Genomic DNA, 26,806 nt, shown 5'->3' with positions numbered 1-26,806 from the left:
CAATGAAAATCTTTGTGCGTTAAACTTTTCATTTAGTTAAGATCCTTAAGATGGATTCTCAAAGCTTAAGTTTACCAGATCAAAGTATGTGAAGACTTTAAAAATCTTGGTATTTAATGTTCATAAGGCTTTACAGAAAAGAGAAAGTTACCCCCTTTTCATTTTGGAAACTATAAGATAGTATTTACTCAGGAAATTTGCTTTCTAGGTGTAATATTGCTTAGTTCAGATTAAAAGAAGGAGTTTATTGAGTATTCATTGCCTAGTTGGGGGAGGAAGGGGGCAGAGGTCAGAAGAGTCAGTCAGATTGGTGCTGAAACCCACTACAGATGACTTGTGAGTGGATATGTCTGCTAAGTAACCACAGAGGGGAGCATTATTATTGGAGGTATAGAGAAGGGACCACATTTGAGTCCCAAACCCACTCCCATCTCAGAAAGGGACAAATGCTGACCAAGAAGCGCCCAAGGACGTGAAGGCGCTCAGCATCTGTGTCAGATGACAGCCTGGTGGAGCTTTGGCTTAGTGTGCCAACATTAAGGGGCTTCTTCCCAGTTGGTGCTAATGGTAAAGAACCCACCTGCCAATACAGGAGACCTCAGAGATGCAGGTTCCATCCCTGGGTCAGAGAGAGCCGCTGGAAGAGGGCATGGCAACCCACTCCAGTATTCTTGCCTGGAGAATCCCATGGACAGAGGATCCTGGTGGCTACATTCATTGGGTCACAAAGAGTCGGATACAGCTGAAGCGACTTAGCACACAGGCACACCAACATTAGGATGTATGTCGTTCCTAAGCTATCTCAGCAGAGCTCTTATTCCACCTCAAAGAGCTGGTGGTTGGACCAGAGTTCTGACAGCTTCTGCTGCTGCGGCTGCCACTGAGGAAGCCCCAGTGAATAGTTACTCTTGCTGTTTTGCTTTGAGGCCTTGCTAAGCCTCTGTTTGCAACAACGTTGGCTTAATTCTGGATGGTGCCCTAAGCTAAGCATGAAGATGAGACTGTTTCACCCCTGCCATAGCCTCTGATTACATTATGTCATGGCCACTTCCTGCTTCCCCGTTGCAGCCCCTCTGTGCACCACCCAAGTCAGCTGGATATGGGGTGAAGGAGCAAAGAACAGGATGTAGGAACCTAACAAAACCCGGAAGTCACTCAATATCACTGACATTTTAACTGGAAAGAACTCTAGTGGTCATCTAGGTCACTTGCCTTCAACCTCATTAGGGCCACAGATCTCTCTGAAATCAGGTGAAAGTGGCCAAACTCTGTTGCCAGAAAGAAAGCATCTCCCCAGATGTTAGATACAGCTCCAGGATATTTCACAGTCCCCAAATACCCATCCATCCAGATATTGCCTTTTATTCTGCAGATGAGGCCTAAAGGAGGTGCAGGGTCTTGCCCAGGGTCACACAGAGGAGATAACTGAATTCAGACTCAGCTCTCCTGATTTCCACTGTGGGACCCATCAGCCAATACTGTGAGGTTTCCCCTCTCCACTGAGGTCTGTATTGGGAATTATGGAAAGTTAGGGTGCTTACCAGCAGATAGAACTGGGACTCATGAAAAGAACCTAACATCAATTACTAAGCAATATTCCTGCCATAGATTCTTCTCTGGAAGATAGAAGCTAATGTCTTCCAGTCAGTCATTCAGCAGCATGTATTGAGCACCTATGAGCATCTTCTAAAAGCTCTAATCACTGGGAGATTAATCATTTATTGGAAATTAAGATGCTTTGTAATCTCAAGCCTGAAGAGAATGTTGAGGTCCTCAAAGTGATTTTTTTTTTGTAGCTTTGTTCAGGTGGTGAGAACCCCACCCTGAAACACTGACTTCAGAAGTGTTTGTTATTTCATGGACTTGGATGTGAGAATAAGTGTCATATTAAAGAAAGAGTCCAGAGTTGGAACTTAAAAACTACCTGAGTAGATTCTACTGCAGTCTCAACAGAAAAGCTCCAAGTCGTTGGGGAGTTCCCATAACAGTTACTCAGGACATACATTTTTCAGTAACAGGAGGAGAATCAGATTCTAATTTCATCTTTCTGGAAAGAAATAGGAAGCACTTTTGACTGATATTTATCTTCTCAGTTGGGTGCCAAGAGGCAGCCTTTTTATCGCTGGAGGAGTCTGATCGTGAAGCCTGGAGGCGTGCCCTGAATCTGAGCTTCTCTGCCAACAGGCAGTGTGACCTCGGGCAAGGCACTTTACTTCTGGCGCATGCGTGCTCAGTCATTCAGACGTGTCCAACTCTTCATGACCCCATGGACTGTAGTCCGCTAGGCTCCTCTGCCCATGGGATTCTCCAGGCAACAGTACTGGAATGGGTTGCCATTTCCTCCTCCAGGAGGATCTTTCCTCCTCCAGGTTGGGATCTTCCCAACCAGGGATGGAACCCACATCTCCTGCGTCTCCTGAGCCTTAGTTTTCTCATCTGAAAAGTAGAAATAATAATACTATCCTGACCATGCAGTTGTGGAGTCAACATAAATGACTCCTCTTCTGGCCTGACAGTCTGTTCTTTCTTTTGTAACGAATATTTCATTCACCTTGTGTTTTGGGGAATAGCTTCCCAGTCTGTCTCTCTCACTAGATGATAACTTGTGAAGAGCAGGAACTCAGCCCTTATCTTTGCAGCCCTCAAAGCCAAGAGCAGTATTTCATATGCAATTGAGTGTATAAGTCAGGGCCTCATTAGGAGGCCTAAACCACAAAAAATTTGAACAGGAAGAGTGTAATATAAGGAATTATTTATTCTAATTATTAATTAGAATTATTTGATGGGTGCTGGAGCGGCAGCTGTACAGTGCTGGAGCAACTTTGAGGACATGTCCAAGGGCAAAGGAGAAGCCCCAGTAAGATGGTAGGAAGGACGAAATCGTGTTTAGAATCAAACCCCATACCCGCCAGAGACGCTCAGAGGGCTCAGACAAACCTTGTGCGCACCAGGACCCAGAGACCCCACAGAGACTGAGACAGAACTGTGTTTGAGTGTCTCCTGTGGAGGTATGGGGAGGTACGGTCAGCAGTGGACTGCCACAGGGGCAGGGGCTTTCGGTGCAGCAGACCTGGGTATGGCATAAGCCGTCTTGGAGGAGGTGGTCACTAACCCCACCACAGAGCCACCAGACTTGCACAGGACTGGGGAAACAGACTCTTAGAGGGCACAAACAGAACCTTGTGCACACCAGGACTCAGGAGAAAGGAGCAGTGACCCCACAAGAGACTGACCCAGACTTGCCGTGAGTGTCCCGAAGTCTCCAGCAGAGGCCTGGGTCGGTGGTGGCCTGCAGCAGGGCTGGGGGCACTGAAGGTAGCAGTGCATGCATGGGACCTTTTGAAGAAGGTTGCCATTATCTTCATTACTCCACCATAGTTTGGCCCCAGGTAAAGAACAGGGAGGGAACCGGGCCCCACCCATCAACAGAAAACTGGATTAAAGATTTACTGAGCATGGTCATAGCACTGGTCATAGCAACACAAGAGAAGACTCTACACATGGACGTCACCAGATGGTCAACACCAAAATCAGATTGATTATATTCTTTGCGTCCAAAGATGGAGAAGCTCTATACAGTCAGCAAAAACAAAACCGGGAGCTGACTGTGGCTCAAATCATGAACTCCTTATTGCCAAATTCAGACTTAAATTGAAGAAAGTAGAAAACCACTAGACCATTCAGGTATGACCTAAATCAAATCCCTTATGACTGTACAGTGGAAGTGAGAAATAGATTCAAGGGATTAGATCTGATAGACAGAGTGCCTGGAGAACTATGGACAGAGGTTTGTGACACTGTACAGGAGGCAGGGATCAAGACCATCCCCAAGAAAAAGAAATGCAAAAAGGTAAAATGGCTGTCTGAGGAGGCCTTACAAATAGCTGTGAAAAGAAGAGAAATGAAAGACAAAGGAGAAAAGGAAAGATATACCCATTTGAATGTAGAGTTCCAAAGAATAGCAAGAAGAGATAAGAAAGCCTTCCCCAGGGATCAATGCAAAGAAATAGAGGAAAACAATAGAATGGGAAAGACTAGAGGTCTCTTCAAGAAAATTAGAGATACCAAGGGAACGTTTCATGCAAAGATGGGCACAATAAAGGACAGAAATGGTATGGACCTAACAGAAGCAGAAGATATTAAGAAGAGGTGGCAAGAATACACAGAAGAACTGTACAAAAAAGATCTTCACAACCAAGATAATCACGATGGTGTGATCACTCACCTAGAGCCAGACATCTTGGAATGTGAAGTCAAGTGGGCCTTAGGAAGCATCACTATGAACAAAGCTAGTGGAGGTGATGGAATTCCAGCTGAGCTATTTCAAATCCTAAAAGATGATGCTGTTAAAGTGATGCACTCAGTATACCAGCAAATTTGGAAAACTCAGCAGCAGCTACAGGACTGGAAAAGGGCAGTTTTCATTCCAATCCCAAAGAAAGGCAATGCCAAAGAATGTTCAAACTACCACACAATTGCACTCATCTCACACACTAGCAAAGTAATGCTCAAAATTATCTAAGTGAGGCTTTAACAGTATGTGAACCAAGAACTTCCAGATGTTCAAGCTGGATTTAGAAAAGGCAGAGAAACCACAGATCAAATTGCTAACATCTGTTGGATTATCGAAAAAGCAAGAGAGTTCCAGAAAAATTACTTCTGCTTTATTGACTATGCAAAGCCTTTGACTGTGTGGATCACAACAAACTCTGGAAAATTCTTCAAGAGATGGGAATACCAGACCACATTACCTGCCTCCTGAGAAATCTGTATGCAGGTCAGGAAGCAACAGTTAGAACTGGACGTGGAACAACAGACTGGTTCCAAATTGGAAAAGGAGTACATCAAGGCTGTATATTGTCACCCTGCTTATTTAACTTATATGTACATCATGAGAAAGGCTGGGCTGGATGAAGCACAAGCTGGAATCAAGATTGCCAGGAGAAATGTCAATAACCTCAGACATGCAGATGACACCACCCTTATGGCAGAAAGCGAAGAAGAACTAAAGAGCCTCTTGATGAAAGTGAATGAGGAGAGTGAAAAAGTTGGCTTAAAACTCAACATTCAGAAAACTAAGATCATGGCATCCAGTCTCATCACTTCATGGTAAATAGATGGGAAAGCAATGGAAACAATGACAGACTTTATTTTCTTGGGCTCCAAAATCGCTGCAGATGGTGACTGCAGCCATGAAATTAAAAGATGCTTTCTCCCTGGAAGAAAAGTTATGACCAACCTAGACAGCATATTAAAAATCAAAGACATTACTTTGCCAACAAAGGTCCGTCTAGTCAAAGCTATGGTTTTTCCAGTAGTCGTGTATGGATGTGAGAGTTGGACTATAAAGAAAGCTGAGTGCCAAAGAATTGATGCTTCTCAACTGTGGTGTTGGAGAAGACTCTTGAGAGTCCCTTGGACTGCAAGGTGATCGAACCAGTCCATCCTAAAGGAAATCAGTACTGAATATTCATTGGAAGGACTGATGCTAAAGCTGAAATGCCAATACTTTGACCACCTGATGCGAAGAATTGACTGATTGGAAAAGACCCTCATGCTGGAAAAGATTGAAGTTGGGAGGAGAAGGGGATGACAGAGGATGAATGGTTGGATGGCATCACTGACGCGATGGACATGAGTTTGAGTAAACTCCAGGAGTTGGTGATGGACAGGGAGGTCTGGCATGCTGCAGTTCATGGGGTCATAAAGAGTTGGACACAACTGAGCAACAACTGAACTGAAACTTTGATAGGAGTAATTATAAAGATGTAAAGAGAAATCTAAAGCGTACCTAAGGCTGAGGAAGTGGACACTAGGAAGAACAAACTCAGAAGGGGCCCATCTCCATGGCTGGAGCTTGACCTCCTTGCAGAGATTGTGATCATAGCCCACTGGATAGCAGAAAAGTTTGCTGGGTTTCCTGGACCAGAGGTGGACCAGAAGTGGTCCACAGTTGCTGGGTGGCAGAAAAGTTCCCTTTGGGTACAAGTGAGATGAAACTGGTGGGCAAGAATGTAGAGTCAGGGCACCACTGGCGATGTGCGGCTGGAGCAGAGGGGTGCCTACATCAGAAGGGCTACAATGAAGGCCAGGACTCCAAAGTCACCAAGTAGCTGTGCACTCTGGACATGTAACTGGGACAGAGCAGCACTTCGTTCCCCTCTCCCCCCAACAGATTGTATAGCGGTAATAAGATTCACGCCAGGAAGAGAAGCCCCCTTCTTCCTGCAGGGTTCCTCTAATACATGGCTTACTGTCATACTCACTGTCAAGAAGTGCTTACAGGGTCTGGTCTGTTGGAGCAGAGACTAAAGGGTGAATTTGGAGCAGAAGGGCAATAATGTAATAATGTGATAATGGGTGATCCAAAACTATGTGAATTAAATTAGGAAACGCCACCTAATCTGTCAATAACTCCCTTAACCCCTGTTCATTTCCCCTTCTTTCAGTCCCATAAATTTTACCACCAATAAATGTCAAAGCTCTCTAACTTCTCTTGTAATTTACTCTCTAGCAGCTCATTTGCCTCTGGGGTGTTCCGTTCTGTTTTGTTTTCTTAATGAGGCACATGTCTTCTCTGGCACACACTTAAAAGAGACTCAAGCGAAAAGAGAGAGAGTGAAACACACAAACACCCTGAGACCCGGTGTTTCATTTCGTGTTTCATTTCTCCACTCGAACTTATTTTCCCACCATTTCTCCATTTCATTTCAAAGCAATCTACCTATCCCTCCCAAACACTTTGGGAGTGTCTCCAAGCACTTGACTTCACGTGGCCATGGTCGGAATCAGAGCTGATCCAGGAACCAGTCTTCCTCTGCCTTTAGGAAAATGTAATGGCCTCCTCAGTTCAGACCGGGGAGTCAGTCTCCTTGAACAGACCTGAAGAGTCCAGTATCTAACCATTATAGAAGGAAATTGGTGACAGAGCAAACAGCAGCCTGGGCAGATAATTACCAGCACAAATATTATTCAGAAAGCATTTGGAAAGGACTAGCAGTTTCAACTTGTAAAGCGCCCTCCAGATGCTATCCTGGAGGAGAACATGTTATTAATAGGCTCCAAATTTGTGTCAAGACAGTGTTCTTAGGCATCAACCACCTTCTTCTTCCAAAATATTTCGTTCTCTTCTGGAGAGTGAGATTTAATTAGTGTTAGCAGATGATTCCCTTGTAGGAATTAGCTAAACAGTGAGATAGGGATAAGACTTTCTCCAAGAGTGAAGTGATTTGCGAACTTAATCTTTTTATTATCCTCCAGAAGTGATGAGAAGATATCCCTGTAAGGTCAGAAAAAAATTGGCAGTGGGGAAAAGTAGAGGAACTTAGTCTTCCCACCAGAGTGTATATCTGTATACGTGTCTCACTTACATATTTCTTTGCAAGTATTGGGCATTCTGGGCCAGGAGAACCAAGCCTAGATTGACAATAAGGCATCTCAATACTTTTTCAAGCTCCACCTTCATACCCCTATGTGTACCAAAGAAATCGTGCTTTTAAATGATCAAGAATAACACACTGGGTAATGGGATTGTGGACAGTCTTTATTTACTTCTTTTTGTTTATCTGTATTTCCTGCAGTGAGTGTATGTTATTTCCAAAATTAAATATATGTAAACACTTCAATGAAAAAAAAACACCTTATTTTTCTTCTCTAAATCTCAGGCTGTATCATAGCTTTTTGTCTCCTATCTACCCAGAACCTTTTTAGCCTCTTCCCTCTCCCTGTTTAGATTAACTGCCAAAAATCAGCAGACTTCCTTTTTGGAAGAGACTTTTGGAAGAGATTTATTTCTTCACTCTTGAACTTCTAAAAACAGCTTGTTTTATCTTCTTCCCCTCACCAAGCAGTGATTGATGCTACACCTGCCTCTGAAGTGACAAAATGTAAGCGATGAATAAAAGCTTCTCATGATTCTTGCACATTCTGAGGCAGCGGAGAGCTCTCACCAGGGGCACTGAGCCATGTGAAGATGCTCTGTGGGGAGTTATTCTGCCTCACGCACCATTGGGCCAACCTGCGGGCACCTTGAGGATCTCACCTACCGTCACTAACCTTTGATTTGTTGCTCTGCTCTTTCAGATTTTTGACAACGAAGCCAAAGATCTGGAGAGAGAAGTTTGCTTTATCGATATTGCCTGTGATGAAATTCCAGAACGTTACTACAAAGAATCTGAGGTGAGCAATAGACAGGGTGTCATGTGGAAGAGAGTTATTCTTTCAGCAAACTCTTATTAAGTCCACCCTGACCCAGGGCACGTCCGTCTGTCTTTGTGTTGATTCAATTTGCTGTTACATCTTACTGAATTCTTGACTGCGATTCTCCGAGTGGAGTTCCTACTTCTTGAGGCCCATCATTGACCCCAGCTGCCACTCAGTTTCAGTGAGGTCTTCTGTCTCCCCAGCTCTGCCGTCATTCCGGGCAGCAAAATAACTCGCAAGGCTGAACCGCCCAACTGATAGCTGGCCTATAAAACACAGCGGCCACCTCTGGCTTCCTGTTTGGCCAGGCCTGGGGCCAGCCTGTCTCCCCCTCTGCAGGGGCTGTGTTTTATTTATATCTGTGGGGTCTAACACAAAGATAAGGCTCAATGAGTCCTCCCTGAGTAAATTTTGAAACTTGGGCAGCTTGTGTTTGCACAGAAACTTTGTCTCAAAACTGAAAGGACCTTCATAAAGCCCTCTCCTTTTTTTAATCTTGACTGAGAATAAATTTAAGAGAATATCTTTCTATATGATTTCCACCTACCAGAATCCACTGTTTGCCTCATTGCAAACTTTTATCCTGTTAGTATAGGTCCCCACTTATGGCCTGTTAGTATTTTTATTAATGGCTGCTGATGGAACTTGGGTGACCCCCTTGTAAATAACGTCCCAGCCCTGCAACAACAGATGCTGGGCTATTTTTGTTGTTTAGCAACATGCAACCAATCACAGTATGTTTGGACTCGTGGCCCTCTTCTCGTCCTTGAGCTGTAACACATGGACCTTGAAACTCTTTCCTCGGCTTCATTAAGGCTGATTTAAGATGTAATAAATAAACCCGGTAAGAATGAATTCCACCGTGACAGACGCTGGGCTCTGAGTGTGGTTCACATTTTTTTTGCCTGCACCTTTTGGGATTCATTTGGATGTCAGGGTCTAACCCAGTCTTAGTGAATGCTTAGCTGCCTAATTGCAGGCATGTGCTCTGCAGCTGCTGTCCCTTCAGATCTTGGGAGAGGCTGATGGGAATGACTCTTGGTGGGACTCAAAGGCTGAGCCTTTGAACGTCATCCATTTACATTATACATTGCAGCCAGCCACACTCATGAAATGTCAGAAAAACCAAGCAAAATGCTCTCTGCATAACTGTGGACCTGCTCAAGAAGAGAAATTTGGCCTCCCCTTGTCTTCCTTTTCTGTGGTTTCCTCTCAAGGCCCCCAGTACTTACGGGGCTTCAGTGACGGGGAACGCGCCAGGCAGTGCACTGGGTGACGCTGCTGCCTTGTCGCCTCTGTGGCTTCTTGAGCCTGGGCGGCTGTTGCCTTACCTGAACATCCTGGTCCCTTTGGTAGCTCAAGCCTTCTAGAAAGGCAGTGTTGCCAGAACACTCTGAACTGATTTCAGCGCTTCCTCTCAGATGGCTTCAGTGTGGTCCTGCCTGGCATCGGGGATCCCCTGATTCAGTGGAAAGTCTTAGCACAGATACAGAATACTAACGACAAAATCAACAAGACTCCCTGCTAGTCAGCCAGTGCCTGACTCATCTCCCTGTGCTTTGTGCTCCCAAGAACCACCACACAGATATTCGAGGAACTTTTTTTCATGCTTCACTGTCATTCATTTTCCCAGGCCATAAAGTATTCTTTTCGAGATACAGTTTGACCAAGGAAATGAGAGAGGAATAGACATTCATCCAGTAACTATGTACTGAGTACTCACTGTGTGTCACAGACAATGTTTAGATGGGGACATGGCAACGAATGAACAGAAGAGACACAGAGGGTCTCTTGCCTTACAACACTTCCAGTCTAGCACGGGAGCCAGACAATAAAGAACTAATTCCATAATAAACATGTGGAGTTAAGGAAGTTTGCAGGGAGAGCCCATGATAAGGAAACTGAACATAAGATGACGGGATCGGGAAAGATGCTCAGGAAGACATGACCTGCAGGAATGAAAGAGCGGGCATCAGTGCTCCAAGTGGAGGTGACACCTGTGAGGAAGCAAAAGAGACCAGTGTGGCAGCAGCAACAGAAGGAAGAATGGCAGGACAGGAGGTTGGGAAAGAGGATGAGGCCACGTTAAGATGCTTAGATTTTATTTGCCTGCAGTAGAATGCCTCTGAAGAAATTAAAGCTGGGGCATCATGTGCTCTGATTTATGCTTTTAAAAGTTTGCTCTGGGTGGAGAATGGGCTGTCCAGGAGCAGAGTGGAAGTCAGGAATCCACTGAGGTCATTGGAATTATCTACTATGTTGTTTATTTAGGTTATATGGTAACTTGAGCTGGAGGGCTGGGAACAGAGGGTTTTGAGGTATCTATTGAAGATAGAATTGATAGGGATTGATCATAAACTGAGTGTGAAGATAAGAGAAAAGGAAGAGGCAGGATGACCTTAAGGTTTACTGTGTGGACAACAGATAGATGGGGGTGAGAAAAGAAAAGAAATGGGTTTTGGAGAAAGACGAATAGATATTGTGATGCCAGTGAGACATCTAGAACAAACAGAAATAAGCTTAGATAAGAGATCTGGGCTGGAGACAAATTGGGGAGTACTTTGGAAATAGAATGACAGAATGTGGTCTACGGGAGAAGGGAATGGCAAACCACTTCAGTATTCTTGCCTTGAGAACCCCATGAACAGTATGAAAAGGCAAAATGATAGGATACTGAAAGAGGAACTCCCCAGGTCAGTAGGTACCCAATATGCTACTGGAGGTCAGTGGAGAAATAAATCCAGAAAGAATGAAGGGATGGAGCCAAAGCAAAAACAACAGGCAGTTGTGGATGTGACTGGTGGTAGAAGCAAGGTCCGATGCTGTAAAGGGCAATATTGCATAGGGACCTGGAATGTCAGGTCCATGAATCACGGCAAATTGGAAGTGGTCAAACAGGAGATGGCAAGAGTGAACATCAACATTCTAGGAATCAGCCAACCAAAATGGACTGGAATGGGTGAATTTAACTCAGATGACCATTATATCTACTACTGTGGGCAGGAATCCCTCAGAAGAAATGGAGTAGCCATCATGGTCCACAAAAGAGTCCGAAATGCAGTACTTGGATGCAATCTCAAAAATGACAGAATGATCTCTGTTCGTTTCCAAGGCAAACCATTCAGTATCACAGTAATCCAAGTCTATGCCCCAACCAGTAACGCTGAAGAAGCTGAAGTTGAACGGTTCTATGAAGACCTACAAGACATTTTAGAACTAACACCCAAAAAAGATGTCCTTTTCATTATAGGGGACTGGAATGCAAAAGTAGGAAGTCAAGAAACACCTGGAGTAACAGGCAAATTTGGCCTTGGAATACAGAATGAAGCAGGGCAAAGGCTAATAGAGTTTTGCCAAGAGAACGCACTGGTCATAGCACACACCCTCTTCCAACAACACAAGAGAAGACTCTACACATGGACATCACCAGATGGTCAACACTGAAATCAGATTGATTATATTCTTTGCAGCCAAAGATGGAGAAGCTCTATACAGTCAGCAAAAACAGGACTGGGAGCTGACTGTGGCTCAGATCATGAGCACATTATTGCCAAATTCAGACTTAAATTGAAGAAAGTAGGGAAAACCACTAGACCATTCAAATATGACCTAAATCAAATCCCTTATGATTATACAGTGGAAGTGAGAAATAGATTTCAGGGACTAGATCTAATAGATAGAGTGCCTGATGAACTATGGACTGAAGTTCGTGATATTGTACAGGAGACAGGGATCAAGACTATCCCAATGGAAAAGAAATGCGAAAAAGCAAAATGGCTGTCTGGGGAGGCCTTACAAATAGCAGTGAAAAGAAGAGAGGCAAAAAGCAAAGGAGAAAAGGAAAGATTTAAGCATCTGAATGCAGAGTTCCAAGAATAGCAAGGAGAGATAAGAAAGCTTTCCTCAGGAATCAGTGCAAAGAAATAGAGGAAAACAATAGAATGGGAAAAACTAGAGATCTCTTCAAGAAAATTAGAGATACCAAGGGAACGTTTCATGCAAAGACGGGCTCGATAAAGGACAGAAATGGTCTGAACCTAAGAGAAGCAGAAAATATTAAGAAGAGGTGGCAAGAATACACAAAAGAACTGTACAAAAAAGATCTTCATGACCCAGATAATCACGATGGTGTGATCACTCACCTAGAGCCAGACATCCTGGAATGTGAAGTCAAGTTGGCCATAGAAAGCATCACTACGAACAAAGCTAGTGGAGCTGATGGAATTCCAGTTGAGCTGTTTCAAATCCTGAAAGATGATGCTGTGAAAGTGCTGCACTCAATATGCCAGCAAATTTGGAAAACTCAGCAGTGGCCACAGGACCTGAAAAGGTCAGTTTTCATTCCAATCCCAAAGAAAGGCAATGCCAAAGAATGCTCAAACTACTGCAGAATTGCACTAATCTCACATGCTAGTAAAGTAATGCTCAAAATTTTCCAAGCCAAGCTTCAGCAATACGTGAACCATGAACTTCCAGATGTTCAAGCTGGTTTTAGAAGAGGCAGGGTAACCAGAGATCAAATTGCCAACATCCACTGGATCATCGAAAAAGCAAGAGAGTTCCAGAAAAACATCTATTTCTGCTTTATTGACTATACCAAAGCCTTTGACTGTGTGGATCACAATAAATTGTGGAAAATTCTGAAAGAGATGGGAATACCAGACCACCTGACCTGCCTCTTGAGAAACCTGTATGCAGGTCAGGAAGCAACAGTTAGAACTGGACATGGAACAACAGACTGGTTCCAAATTGGGAAAGGAGTATGTCAAGGCTGTATATTGTCACCTTGCTTATTTAACTTATATGCAGAGTACAGGAACACTGGGCTGGAAGAAGCACAAGCTGGAATCAAGATTGCCGGGAGAAATATCAATAACTTCAGATATGCAGATGACACCGCCCTTATGGCAGAAAGTGAAGAGGAACTGAAAAGCCTCTTGATGAAAGTGAAAGAGGAGAGTGAAAAAGTTGGCTTTAAGCTCAACATTCAGAAAACGAAGATCATGGCATCCAGTCCCATCACTTCATGGGAAATAGATGGGGAAACAGTGGAAACAGTGTCAGACTTTATTTTGGGGGGCTCCAAAATCACTGCAGATGGTGACTGCAGCCAAGAAATTAAAAGACGCTTACTCCTTGGAAGGAAAGTTATGACCAACATAGATAGCATATTGAAAAGCAGAGACATTACTTAGCCAACAAAGGTCCGTCTAGTCAAGGCTATGGTTTTTCCTGTGGTCATGTATGGATGTGAGAGTTGGATTGTGAAGAAAGCTGAGCGCCAAAGAATGGATGCTTTTGAACTGTGGTGTTGGAGAAGACTCTTGAGAGTCCCTTGGACTGCAAGGAGATCCAACCAGTCCATTCTAAAGGAGATCAGTCCTGGGATTTCTTTGGAAGGAATGATACTAAAGCTGAAACTCCAGTACTTTGGCCCCCTCATGCGAAGAGCTGACTCATTGGAAAAGACTCTGATGCTGGGAGGGATTGGGGACAAGAGGAAAAGGGGATGACCGAGGATGAGATGGCTGGATGGCATGACCGACTCGATGGACGTGAGTCTGAGTGAACTCCGGGAGGCGGTGATGGACAGGGAGGCCTGGCGTGCTGCGATTCATGGGGTCACAAAGAGTCGGACATGACTGAGCGACTGAACTGAACTTGGAAATAGAAGAATTTAAAGTCCTGAGGATAATGAGAGTGAACAAGCATAAAGTATAATGGGAAGGGAGTTCAGGTCCTAGTATCACATTAGGACAGTAGTATTTGGAGATCAGGGAAAGGATGGAGAGGCCTCAGTAATCTGCAAAGAACTGGGCAGGGAATTAGATGGAAAAAAAGAAGAGAGCACCAAGGAATGCAAGTTTCAAGAGAAGAGAGCAAATGGTTATGCTTAGTGCTGCTGAGAAATCAAATAAGATAAGAAGGGAAAACTGTCTCCAAGAGCAGTGGCTCTAAACTGAAAGCATCCTTACCCCACAAGGATGCTTACAATGTCTAGAGACATTTTTGGTTGTCACAGCTTGGGAGTGCTACCAACCACTAACCACATTCTAGAATGAACAGGACAGCCCCCACAACAAGAGTTGTTTAGTCGCTAAGTTGTGTCCAACTTTTTTCTGACCCCATGGTCTGTAGCCCGCCAGACTCCTCTGTCCATGTAATTTTCCAGGCAAGAATACTGGAATAGGTTGCCATTTCCTTCTCCAGGGAATCCTCCCAACCCAAGGATCGAACCCGAGTCTCCTGCACTGCAGGCAACCAGATTCTTTACCTCTGAGCCACCAGAGAATCCCAACCCTCAGCGTGCAAAGGCTGGAAAATCCTGCCCTGAAAGTAAAGGTCATTGGAGATTAATTGGATCTCATTCATTGGAGGTCTCGATTTCACTCATTCATTCATTCATTCATTCATTGGTGATCTGGATTTTGCTCTCATACCTAGAGCCACCGCTGCCTGTCCTGGAATCTTAGGGTTACTTAATGGATGTGGGAGAAAGGGGCCCCAGAAGGCTCAACCCTGCACATTCTATCAAGCACTGCTTCCCAAACGATCACCAACCTACATTACACGTAGAATTTGTTCTCACTCTCTCTGGCAGTTAGACCACAAAAGAAAGAGCATAATTGGGAATTGCAATAAAACTATAGGAAAACTGTGTTCCGTGGGATTCCCTTGTGACCCAAACCCACCATCATTCAACTTGTAGAATCCAGATTGCTGTATGAACCAACCAGAAGGGAGAGAGTGAGTTTCCAAGGCTGTCTGGGTTGTGTGTCATTAGCCAGGGACTGAGAATGAGGGATAGAGATACCAAGGGAACATTTCATGCAAAGATGGACACAATAAAAGAAAGAAATGGCATGGACCTAATAGAAGCAGAAGATATTAAGAAGAGGTGGCAAGAATACACAGAAGAACTATACAAAAAAGATCTCATGACCCAGAGTGGTGTGATCACTCACCTAGAGCCAGACATCCTGGAATGTGAAGTCAAGTTGACCTTAGGAAGCATCACTACAAATAAAGCTAGCAGAGGTGATTGAATTCCAGTTGAGCTATTTCAAATCCTAAAAGATGATGCTGTTAAAGTGATGCACTCAGTGTGCCAACAAATTTGGGAAACTCAGCAGTGGCCACAGGACTGGAAAAGGTCAGTTTTCATTCCAATCCCAAAGAAAGGGAATGTCAAAGAATGCTCAAACTACCGCACAGTTGCACTCATCTCACATGCTAGCAAAGTAATGCTCAAAACTCTCCAAGCGAGGCTTCAACAGTACATGAACCAAGAACTTCCAGATGTTCAAGCTGGTTTTAGAAAAGGCAGGGGAACCAGAGATTAAATTGCCAGCATCCATTGGATCATTGAAAAAGCAAGAGAGTTCCAGAAAAAGATCTATTTCTGCTTTATTGACTATACCAAAGCCTTTGACTGTGTGGATCACAACTGTGGAAAATTCTTCAGGAGATGGGAATACCAGACCACCTTACCTGCCTCCTGAGAAATCTGTATGCAGGTCAGGAAGCAACAGTTAGAACTGGACATGGAACAACAGACTGGTTCCAAATTGGGAAGGGAGTACGTCAAGGCTGTATATTATCAACATACTTATTTAACTTCTATTCAGAATGCATCATGTGAAATGCCAAGCAGGATGAAGCACAAGCTGGGATCAAAACTGCCAGGAGAAATATCAGTAACCTCAGATATGCATATGATGAAGAAGAACTATGGCAGAAAGCAAAGAAGAACTCAAGAGCCTGTGAAAGTTGGCTTAAAACTCAACATTCAGAAAACTAAAATCATGGCATCTGGTCCCATCACTTCCGGCAAATAGATGGGGAAACAATGGAAACAGTGACAGACTTTATTTTCTTGGGCTCCAAAATCACTGCAGATGGTGACTGCAGCCATGAAATTAAAAGACTCTTTCTCCTTGGAAGAAAAGCTGTGACCATCCTAGACAGCATATTTAAAAGCAGAGACATTACTTTGCCAACAAAGGTCCGTCTAGTCAAAGCTATGGTTTTCCCAGTAGTCATGTATGGATGTGAGAGTGGGACTATAAGGAAAGCTGAGCACCAAAGAACTGATGCTTTTGAACTGTGGTGTTGGAGAAGACTCTTGAGAGTCCCTTGGACTGCAAGGAAATCATACCAGTCAAGTCTAAAGGAAATCAGTCCTGAATATTCATTGGAAGGACTGATGCTGAAGCTGAAACTCCAATACTTTGGCCACCTGATGCGAAGAACTGACTGATTGGAATAGACCCTGATTCTGGGAAAGATTGAAGGCGGGAGGAGAAGGGGATGACAGAGGATGAGATGATTGGATAGCATCACCGACTCAATGGACATGAGTTTGAGCAAGCTCCGGGAGTTGGTGATGGACAGGGAAGCCTGGCGTGCTGCAGTCCATGAGGTCGCAAAGAGTCGGACACGACTGAGCAACTGAACTGAACTGAGAATGAGGGAAACAACCAGTTTAGAAGTCAAACCATATCCAAACAAATTTCTCCTCTGTACACTGTAAATAAATAACATCCTTCTTCCCGCCACAAGAGTTTCCTTTTAAAATGAAATCAAACCTGGTCATTTTCTGCCTAAAAGCTCCATCCCTTAGTATGGACCTCTGCCTTCTCCCCTTTCTGACCCTCACCACCTCTGTGCCTCTCAATTGGAAATCTTCTAGTCATTAATGTTTAGAGTTCCATCAAACGTAGCTTCTGCTCTGTGGGCTTCCTGGGCACCCCACTCCCTACCCATTGGAGCAAGAGCTTTGGTCTGTGGTTTCTAGATAATGCTAGCTGCAAAAACAAGGGCTGTCTTCTTTATCACTGTACCCCAGCAGATAGGATAGCACCAGCGCATAGCAGCTGCTCACAGAACAGTTGTTGAATGGATGAGTGAAAGCCATGGGCTTTATTTTTTTTCTTCTAGCAGTGACAATCTCAGAATGAGTGCTATCAAAGAAAATGCATTTGTAGCCATTAAGCTAACAGTTGTGCATCCGTTCCATATATATATATATATATGTATGTATTTTAATCTGAGGTCTGCGGCTTTATGAGCTTTTTCTTTCAATCCATCTTTATACGTTGACTATGTCAGCATCATAAATAGGAAACACATTTTCTGCAGAGAAGGCTGAAATGCTGGTGGACTCAATTTGTTCTGAGATTTTTGAGGTTTATCCATTCAGACCAGGGTTATCTGGGTCACCACTCAGCTCCCGTGTGTCCCTCTCTCTCACACACACACACACTGCCACCCAGGACTAAGCAGGGGGTTGAACTATTTTCTTTTCTTTTTCCATTTGTCCCTGGAAACCTCCAAACCACATGAGAGGCAGGAATGCCTCTCTCATTAAGGTGACCGGAGCTGGAAATTTTCCGTGGGGTGCCCTCTGTCTGGTGGCATAAGAGCCCACACTGACCAGAGTTTTAGCAGAACTCGAGACTCAGAATCTGCTGAGAGCCCAGCCCAGTACTGTCTTTATTTTCATTTTGCCACTGTTTCCCAGCCACATCAGGGGCCTGAGCTGCAGCTCCCAAGAGCCTCTCAATCTCAAGTTTTTTGCTCTCCTACACATAGCAGGACTTTGCAGGCCAGCGCTGCATTGTTAAAAAAATCAGTGTGACTTCTCAGGCACAGAAGGCACCTCCATGAGTCTCCACGCAGCCCCGCCAAGGCCCTGAGCCCATTAGAATCATAAAACTCTTTGGATCAAGTCACTTCCGCACCACCCAAGCAGCAAAGACAAAGTGAAGCCAACATCTGAGCAGGTTGTACTTGTTATGTGGTTGACACGTGGGTTCTTTCCTCTGCCAAGATGTCCATCCCTTTGATGCTCTGCCAAGATTTCAAGGTGAAGATCCCAGCCCAGGAAGGAGGAACTGGAGACTATAAGTCATAGCACGTGCTCAGAGGACACGGTCAGTGAGCCCACACCTGCTAAGCTGAGCTGGCCTTTGGGATGAGGAAGCAAATCTCGACAACCAGCCTCCAGGATTGGTCGAGCCTAGACAATCTCCAAAAATCAGGCTTAGGGAGCTCTGACTCAGAGGCTTTTGTGTTGGCTCAAATCCAACCCTCTTGCTCCTCGATTCACTGCAGTCGTTTTTAGTTTGATTTGATTTGATTTTTTATTTTTTTGGCCTTGTCCCATGGCATGCAGGAATCTTAGTTTCCCCCAACTTGAGGTCAAATCCCAGCCCCATGCATGGGGAGCGCAGAGCCCTAACCACTGGACCATCAGGGAAGTCCCTCATTTGCATTTATTAAGTGCTTACTGTGTGCCACGTTCTGTGCTAGGCACTGAGGTTACAAAGGCCGTAATCTCACCAGTCTCCACCACCGTTTGAACTTGATCTTTTTTTTTTAATAGAAAAAGGAAATTTCTCCTTCCTTTTGGAAGATGTAAAAGAAGTCTCCATTTTACCAGTGATAAAGAGCACAATAGTTCTAATGGAGAAATTAAAGGAACTCACAGTGTTCTAAACTTGGAGAATGTGAGACCATCTGAGAAGCAAGCAGCCCTGGTATAATTGGAGGTAGGAGGGTACAGGAAGTCTTAGGCAGGATTTGATTTAGAGCTTTCCCTTTGAGTTGGTTAACTGGGGGACTCTTTGGAACTCAGACTCCAGGCCCCTGGGTTAGAGTTTTTCTAAAGTAAGAAATCCTTGGCAGCCAGTTCATTGGTCTCACCGATGTAAATACCTGCTGGGTTGTCTCCTAAGGGAGAGAGAAGGGAACAGAGATGTGTCTAACTTTTCCAATAACTGTCAAGGGTGAGACATTAAATGCTTTTTGCTGAGCACAACGGACCCCCAGAAAGTGAACAAAGAGATGAAATGAGCAAATATTGTCATACATAGCTGTACCCTTCAGTACAAAGTGCTTCTTTCAAATAACTGTGCTCCCTCAAATTAAAAATACTTTCATGTCAGTCTATATCTTGGCGGTTGAGGGTGGTCAGAATTTTCAGTTATCTCCAAATGGCCAGATTTAACACAGCTGCCTCCCGCTGGGGTGCATGGTGCAGTTCAGTTTGTTGTTGTGTTGTTATTATCATTTTTTCCCTTTTCCCTCTGTCCATCTGTTTCTTTCTGAGACTATAACACAGCTGTTTGGTGATGGGCTCCAATTTACCAGTTCTGGGCCCCTCTGGGAGAATAAGAGCTGGCTGCCCTCGCTGGTGTGGGGCAAAGCCCCTGCCACCAAAGTGCTCCCTGATGACAGCCACCAAAGCCGGGGCAGGAAGTCTGCAAGGAGAGGGTCGGAGAAGGGTCCCCCAGACCTGCTGCATCACAGGGTCTCCATAAGGCCAGTTCCGTTAGAGACGGAAGCTTGTGGAGGCCTCTGAACATGGCCAGAGCAGTAGATGAGAAGGAAAGCCCTGGGAAAAAGAACATTCGTCAGTGGAGCTTCTTTTAGCCTGCTTCCTCCAAAGCCTAGGTGACAACACAAATGCCTCCAGTGGTCCCAGGAGGAGAACAACGTGTTGACCATATTGTCATTACAAAGACCCTGCTGATCGTGCAGGACAGTGAGTCGTCTCCTGGGCAACTGGCTTTCCTTCCCCCTGCCCTCCCTTTTGCAACTTGGATGATGTCCTGTTCATTAATCTAGGTGGATGGCACTGGAAAAGCAATGGTTATCCCACCCAGTGGGAGGCTGCGATAATATTTGAGTGGCTCCCTTTGTGTGTGGGAATGGTGATCCCATCACCTTAGCCAGGAAGGCTTGGTCCCAGCAAGGCTGCAGAGAAGTCTGCCATTCCCATGATCTTCGAGAACGTATCCTCTGTGAAGACACAATGTGAGACCTTGGGTGTTGACACAATCAATGAAAAGTAGGACACCCTCACCTTTAAGAAGCCCGTGATCTGGTTGGGAGGATAAAGGCTGACAGCATAGGCTAAATGACAGCCTAGCCTCGGGCAGCAGGAGAAAGGCCTTCTCACCCTGTGGGATTCACTCCCTGAAAATCCCTCTGCTCTGCCATTACTGCATGAATTAAGAAGGGGGCATCCCTACAAACAGAAGTGGTCAAGGGGGACTTTGTAGGAGTAATGAAATCTGAACTGGGCCTTTAAACAATGTCTACTCTTATTGTTTATCTGTTCACAAAATAATTCATGATCCTTGTTTAAAAAAAAAAAAGTCCAGGATTTTCTTGACAGTCCAGTTAAGACTCCGTGCTTCCAGTGCAGGGGGCACAGTTTCGATCCCTGGTCGGGGAACTAAAATCCCACAGGTTGCAGGGTGCGGCCGGAAAAAAAAAAAGCCCAACATGACATAAATGTGTAACATCAGAAAAGCAAATGTCCTGTGTCCTAATCACAGAGTTAGATGTTGTTGAAGTTGGTATTTGTGGTGTTCATACTTAAACATAACACTGTTTTATAAAATTGAGCTCATAGGATGCAACTTTGCAACATTCATTTTCTCAATAATGATATAAGCTTTCTGTCTTTCTGGGGCAGCACACATCTCCCTGGAAGGCTTTGTAACAACTGTATAAGGTGCCAGTATATAATTATGCCATACTCTGTTTGATGGACATTCAGAATGTTTCCATTCTTTCACTGTTACAGTACTGCAGCAACATCCTCATGCTGTATTTTTTTGGTATAGTTTTCATATTTATGTAGAATACTTTCTAAAAGTGAAATTGTTGTATCAGCGGGTATGCACTTAGGGAGGCCTCCCAGGTGATTACAGCCATTGGGCTTCATCAGCACCACTGATTCACCATTTTGAATCTCTTCTTCCATTCAAATGAGTGGATGGATGGAGAGATGAGATGAGATGCAGTGAGATGATGTGAAAGGCAAGGCATTAACATGCCCAGTCCTGGCACATAGTTAACATTTAATAAATGTTCCCTTCTCCCTGTTTTGATGCTGGCGTTGAGAGCTGCAGATGTGTTGCTGGTGTGGTTGCTCAGCAGAAACCAAGTGTCTTTGGAAAGTGGCTGCCGTGAGTGGGGCTAAGTTTGCGTGTTGCTTTTTACCTGTTGGCATGAATGGAGAAAAGAAGCAGAGAGTTGATGTCAGTCACTCCAGTTCACAAGGTGACAGAGTTTGCTGCATGTGTAGCAAGATCCTTCAGAAAACAGAGCCATTTGTACAGCTGAGACTTTTTTAAAAATGTGTTATTATTACTTTTGTTATTGTTTAACCTGAATTCAGACTGGCATGTGCCTCTGATAGTTCACCCCCTAAGAAACTTTAGAGGTTACATTTACTGTTTGTTGTGCCAAATTAGGACACTCTGTGGCCCTGGGGTCCAGGATGCTTCCCAAGGCAGTTTGAGCATTTTATCAACTGATTTCCATAAGCCTTTTACCAGGTGTATTTTACTTAATGTTTTAATTAATTAATTATGGCTGCACTAGGTCTCTGTTGCTGCACGTGAGCTTTCTCTAGCTGCAGCGACCAGGGGCCACTCTCTGTAGTCGCAGTGTGTGGGCTTCTCATTGTGGTGGCCTCTCTTGTTGCAGAACATGGATTCTAAGGTGTGAAGTCTTCAGTAGTTGCAGCATGTGGAATCTTCCTGGACTAGAGATCAAACCCATGCCCCCTGCATTGGCAGGTGGGTTCTTAACCACTGAACCACCAGGGAAGTCCCCAAGTATATTTTAGAAGATTAAGAGTTAAGACTTTAAAAGAAGGAAGCAGGGTCCAAAGGGCCCAAGGCTTTCAACCAAAAGTGAAAGATGCAACCAAGCTCTTCCTCAGTCCCATCTCATGGAGAACCTCCCCTGTGTACTTTCAAGAAAGCAGACATTAAATCCACACCTTGCTCAGAACTTGGGTCACCTACATCAGCCCCTGCTATTTTTTTGTCTTATTAAAACACCAGAACTTCTTGACTCTTAGAGCAGAGTTCCCAAATCAGATTTAAATCCCCTTAGGAGCTTCCAAAAAATGTAGATACCCAGAACCCTCTCTGGACCTACCTAACCAGATGTAGTAAGATGGGAAACAAGGATAAATGTGCCAGGTTTAGGGGGGAAGAAAGCCTCCAAGCAGAGCATCCCAGCCTTTTTCATGGCATAGTGCACATAGAAAATGATCAGTTTTGACTGGCGTGTCAGGGAGCTCCTCACCACAGAGGACCACCCGCAGGGTCAGGAAGCCCAGTCTTCTCACCCAGGGACCAAGGGAACCAGTACCTTGTCACATCTGTTATCCATTCAAGGCAAGGAAATTCTGCCTAGAAGAGAAGCATTTACCATGGTCACATTTTAAAAGCATTTTATTGTTACTTAATTTTGTAGAGGCAAAAGGAAACAGCAACGTAAGCCTGGAAGACTGCCCATTCCCCTACCGAGGGAGGGGTCAGTACCTTTGAAGTTCATTCCATCTGTTGAGAATCTGATCCCATCTGTCATCTGTAGAGTCATACTCAATGCCTTCCTTGCCAGCCAGTAGTGTTTTTATAATATACATTTGTGCAGTTTTCTCCTAAGTTGCTTCTGAGTTGGGGGCCGTCTTCAGATCATCCAAATCTATTTTCTTTAATTAAAAACAATAGTCAGTGTCCATCAGGTCCTCTGGCTAGGTCTAGCCCAAGCCATTTCCCAGCTAGCTCTAAGAATCTAGAGCTGTGACTGGGATGATGGAAGTGGTATTTTTTCCCCTTGAGAAATAAGACCTGACCCAGTGATTGCCTCCTCCACTTCAAATTTTTTGGCAGACTCCAAGTACAACTAACTGTTCAGCTTCTGCTCCAAAAATATCCAGGAAAGAATAGGTGCTATTAAGTTGCTTGTCTTCATCTTTTATTGTTAAGGGACCCAAAGAAAGACATACAGTTACCAGCTCATTAACTTGGGCCTTAGAAATTTTAATAGATTTCTCACCGAATTGCTAAACCTGACTTCAGAAGGACAGGAACTAACTTTCGAGAAAAAGAAAAGTCCTTGCTAAGTTATTTTATTGACTTATATCCTTTAATGCTAACTACAAAATAGAATAGATATTGTTTCCATTTTACAGATAGGGAAACTGAGGCTCAGAAAGTCTCAGTAGCTTGCCAGTGTTTCAGGAAGCCTTGATTCAAAGTTCACAGATTGTGCTTCTCCTGCCCCATCAAGCTGGCTCCTTCAGGCAAAGCTGAAGGTACAGACACTGTTGTCTGTCTTTAAAAAACACTCTAGATATTTGTTTCCTTCTGAAATGTAATTCGCTAACCCCGAATCTCAACGACCCAGTGAATGGGGAATCGCTGGGAAAGACAGAGTAAGTAAGAGGAAAGGCCTTTCCAGTCCCTTGGTTACCCTCTGTAACTTTTTTTTTTTAATATGTATTTATTTATTTTGGCTATGCAGGGTTTTGATTGCATCACTCGAGATCTTTAGTTGTGGCATATGGGATCAATTTCCCTGACAAGGGGTCAAACCTGGGCCCCCTGCATTGGGAACATGGAGTCTTAGCCACTGGACCTCCACAGAAGGCCCCCTCCTTAGCTTTAATGATCTCATGAAAGTTGACTCCCCATCTTATAGGTAAATAATAGTGATTGAAGCAAACCTTGTCTGGGAAAAAACAAAACCTGGCCATCCCACAGTTGAATAATACAGGAGCCCATTAAAGGCAAAATAAAAGTCACAGCCCCTAAAGCAAACATCCACCAACTTCCAATTTGGGCAGCATTCCTCCTATTTTTATCATCCCCACAGCAGTCCTGTAGTTAAATAATTTGCCCAGGTACACACAGGTAGTAGTTGCTGAATCAGAAATTCCCCCATGGGTGTCTCATTCCACAGCTCTTGTGGTCCCCCATTCAGTTCTGCTCCACAGAACCTAGGGCCCCACAGAGGTGCTTCTTGAGCCCAGTAAGCAATGACAAGAAAGTGAACGTGGGGGGCACTCAGTCGTGTCCAGCTCTGTGACCTTCTGGACTGTAGCCCGCCAGGCTCCGCTATCCATAGGATTCTCCAGGCAAGAATACTGGAGTGGGTTGCCATTCCCTTCTCCTGGGGATCTTCCCGACCCAGGGGTCGAATCTGGGTCTCCTGCATTCCAGGCAGATTCTTTACCATCTGAGCCACCAGGGAATTCAAATAATGAAGGTTGAAATAGTACAAAGAATCCACTCTTCATTTTTACCTGCTTTATATATTGGGATTCCAAATAGTGTTTTTTATAAGCTGCAGCTTGCAGTTTTTTATTTAGTTAATTAGTTTTGGTTGCCTCCGGTCTGAGTTGGAGCATGTGGGCATCTCACTAGTTGTCGTGTGTGGGCTCCAGAGCCCATGGGCTCTGTAGTTGTAGTGTACGAGCTTAGTTGCCCCACAACATGTGGGATATTAGTTCCCCAACCAGGGATCAAACCCACATCCCCTGCATTGGAAGGCATATTCTTAACCCCTGGACCACTAGGGCAGTCCCCTAAATAATATATTTTGAAAAACAAAATGAGTTCCAAAGCTAAAATAAGTTTGAAATCTATTCCAGCTTTAAAAATGGGAATCTTTTATTGCCTCCAAATACAGAGCTTATTGACTGTCTCTACCCCCGTTTCTGTTCAACAAGTTGGAGGTCCAGGTTTCCCAAAATAATACTGTATATGAGGAGCAAGCTTAGATTCAGGGACAGTGAATCCAGTGCTGATCACTGCTGCTATGTTGCAATATCAAGAATATTTGTTAGTCTATTATCAGCTTTTGATTTCAGGAACTTAACGCTATCTGTGGGCCAAATTGTATATCCTCAGTATGGATAGATGATAGGCTTAGTCATGTTTCATGCCAAGTGTCCAAAAAGCACAGCTAAGATCAGAGTGAGTGCGGACAGTCCACAACACGCAGTCCCAGCTCAAAGTCTGCCAGCAGAGCCAGGTCCTAGTGGCACTCCTTTCTGGGAAGAGCTTGGCTTCCAGGCTATTAGGAGAGCTGGTGCCTGGCCTCTCACTGTCACATGTAGTAAGGCAGGGGATCCTCTCCTGGTGCGCCCTTGAATAACTTTACTGGTTTTGATTAGAGGTGATCTTATACATAAAAAGTCATCTCTGCCTGAAGGAGCAGATTAGCTTTGTATAACAGGATAATAGGGAGCCATCTCTTGTTGCTCTGGAATTGGGAACCAGACCCAAAGCTGGGGACAAGGAGAAGTTGTAATTCCACATTCCCCAGCAGCTGCTCATCAGTGAGGTCAGGTACCCCAGGACTGGCCCAGGTGGCTCAGCTGGCGCTCTTGCCATGGCGCCTGTCTTCCATCTCTCCTCCATTCCCAGTCCATGTTTGGAGATGGGTGAGGGGAATTCTCAGAGTCATCCTGACCCTTGCCCAACCCCAAAGCCATGTGAAGGGAGTATTCCAAGAGAATTAATTACAGAAATTGAAGTGAAAGTGAAAGTCACTTAGTCATGTCTGACTCTTTGCGACCCCATGGAGTATCTGGTGGAAAAAAAAAAAAAAAAGGCTATTTGCCAAGCTGGGGACCTGCAGATCCGCACACAACTCTGCCATCTCGTGAGTCTGGGGCAAGGCTGCAGAGTGGCCCTAGAAGTTCGTAGGGGAATGTAGAGACTGATTGGTGCCTGCTTCCCATCTGGAGATTTCTGAAGGAGGAGGCTTGTGGAAGGAGCCTGTGGCAAGGATGCTGAGTTAGAGCTGTGGAGAGAGTCTGGAAATAGGAAGGGGGCATTCTTTTGGACATTATACAAAATGAAGATAATAGCATACTACTTGAGAGGTTTTGTAGTGAGGGAATTTGTGTTTGCTCCAAGACCCACAAATTCTCCAATTCTCTGATACCAACCAGGTGTCAATAATTCAGTTCTGACACTTCCCTTCTTTAGCATCATATAGCACAAGTTCAAGGAACCAGTCCTACAAGACTACTTGCACTTCAGATGCCAGTCAGAAGCCCAAGGCCACCACACTATGGTTATTTTTCCCTTCCTCCCACAGCATCATCCTCACATTCAAGAATTTGCTGGGAAGGCTCACAGAACTTAGGAAAACAGTTGATCTACAATTACTCATTTTTTTCAGAAAGAGTACAGTTCAGGAGCAGCCACATGGGTAAAATGCATAGAGCAAGTATAAGGGAGAGGGGTACAAGCTTGCATGCCCTCTCCAGGCATGCCCCCTGCCACCCGCGGCCCCAGCGCAGAGATGTGTTCACCAGCCCGGAAGCTCTCCAGATCTCATTGTCAAGCGTTTGTATATTTCAGTCTCCAGCCTCTCTCTTCTCCCCACCCCAGAGGAGAGCCGACTAAACAATCTTTCTGAGACCCAGCCCTATCCTGAGGCATCTAGGGACTGCACTCTGAGTCACCTCACATATATTTCTTCTATCACAAAGATTAAATAAGAGTGTACCCAAAGTGCTGGATCCAGAGTCTGGTTCCCAGCAAGTATTTGACAAGCATTAACTAGTTTCGTGACTTTTCCCTCCTTCCATCCTCCACTTTCTCCTGACCACCTCTCTTAGGGTTCTCTTTTGCCTTCATCTTTTCCATAGCCCTAGAAGGCATCACCCTCAAGGCTAGAGGCCTTTGACTACTCAGTGGTTTTGCAGTTCGCTCAAATTTTCCATTCTCACACTTCCTCTTCTTCAAGTAGAGTCTTGAGTTTTTCTGGCCCT

The 26,806-nt window shown here is 44.6% G+C and overlaps 1 protein-coding gene across 1 annotated transcript in view; it reads left to right on the top strand.

The window, feature by feature from the left end:
• Nucleotides 1-26,806, top strand: part of PITPNC1 (phosphatidylinositol transfer protein cytoplasmic 1) — a 138,582-nt gene that overhangs the window by 87,064 nt on the left and 24,712 nt on the right. The window contains exon 6 of the mRNA XM_068977498.1: nucleotides 8,083-8,178. Within this exon, the coding sequence (XP_068833599.1) occupies nucleotides 8,083-8,178 (96 nt within the window). The remainder of the gene's footprint in view (nucleotides 1-8,082; nucleotides 8,179-26,806) is intronic.

The sequence above is a fragment of the Capricornis sumatraensis genome, chromosome 8 (assembly GCF_032405125.1).
Source record: "Capricornis sumatraensis isolate serow.1 chromosome 8, serow.2, whole genome shotgun sequence".
NCBI classification, from domain to species: domain Eukaryota; kingdom Metazoa; phylum Chordata; class Mammalia; order Artiodactyla; family Bovidae; genus Capricornis; species Capricornis sumatraensis.
This window is presented reverse-complemented; position numbering and strand designations above follow the sequence as displayed.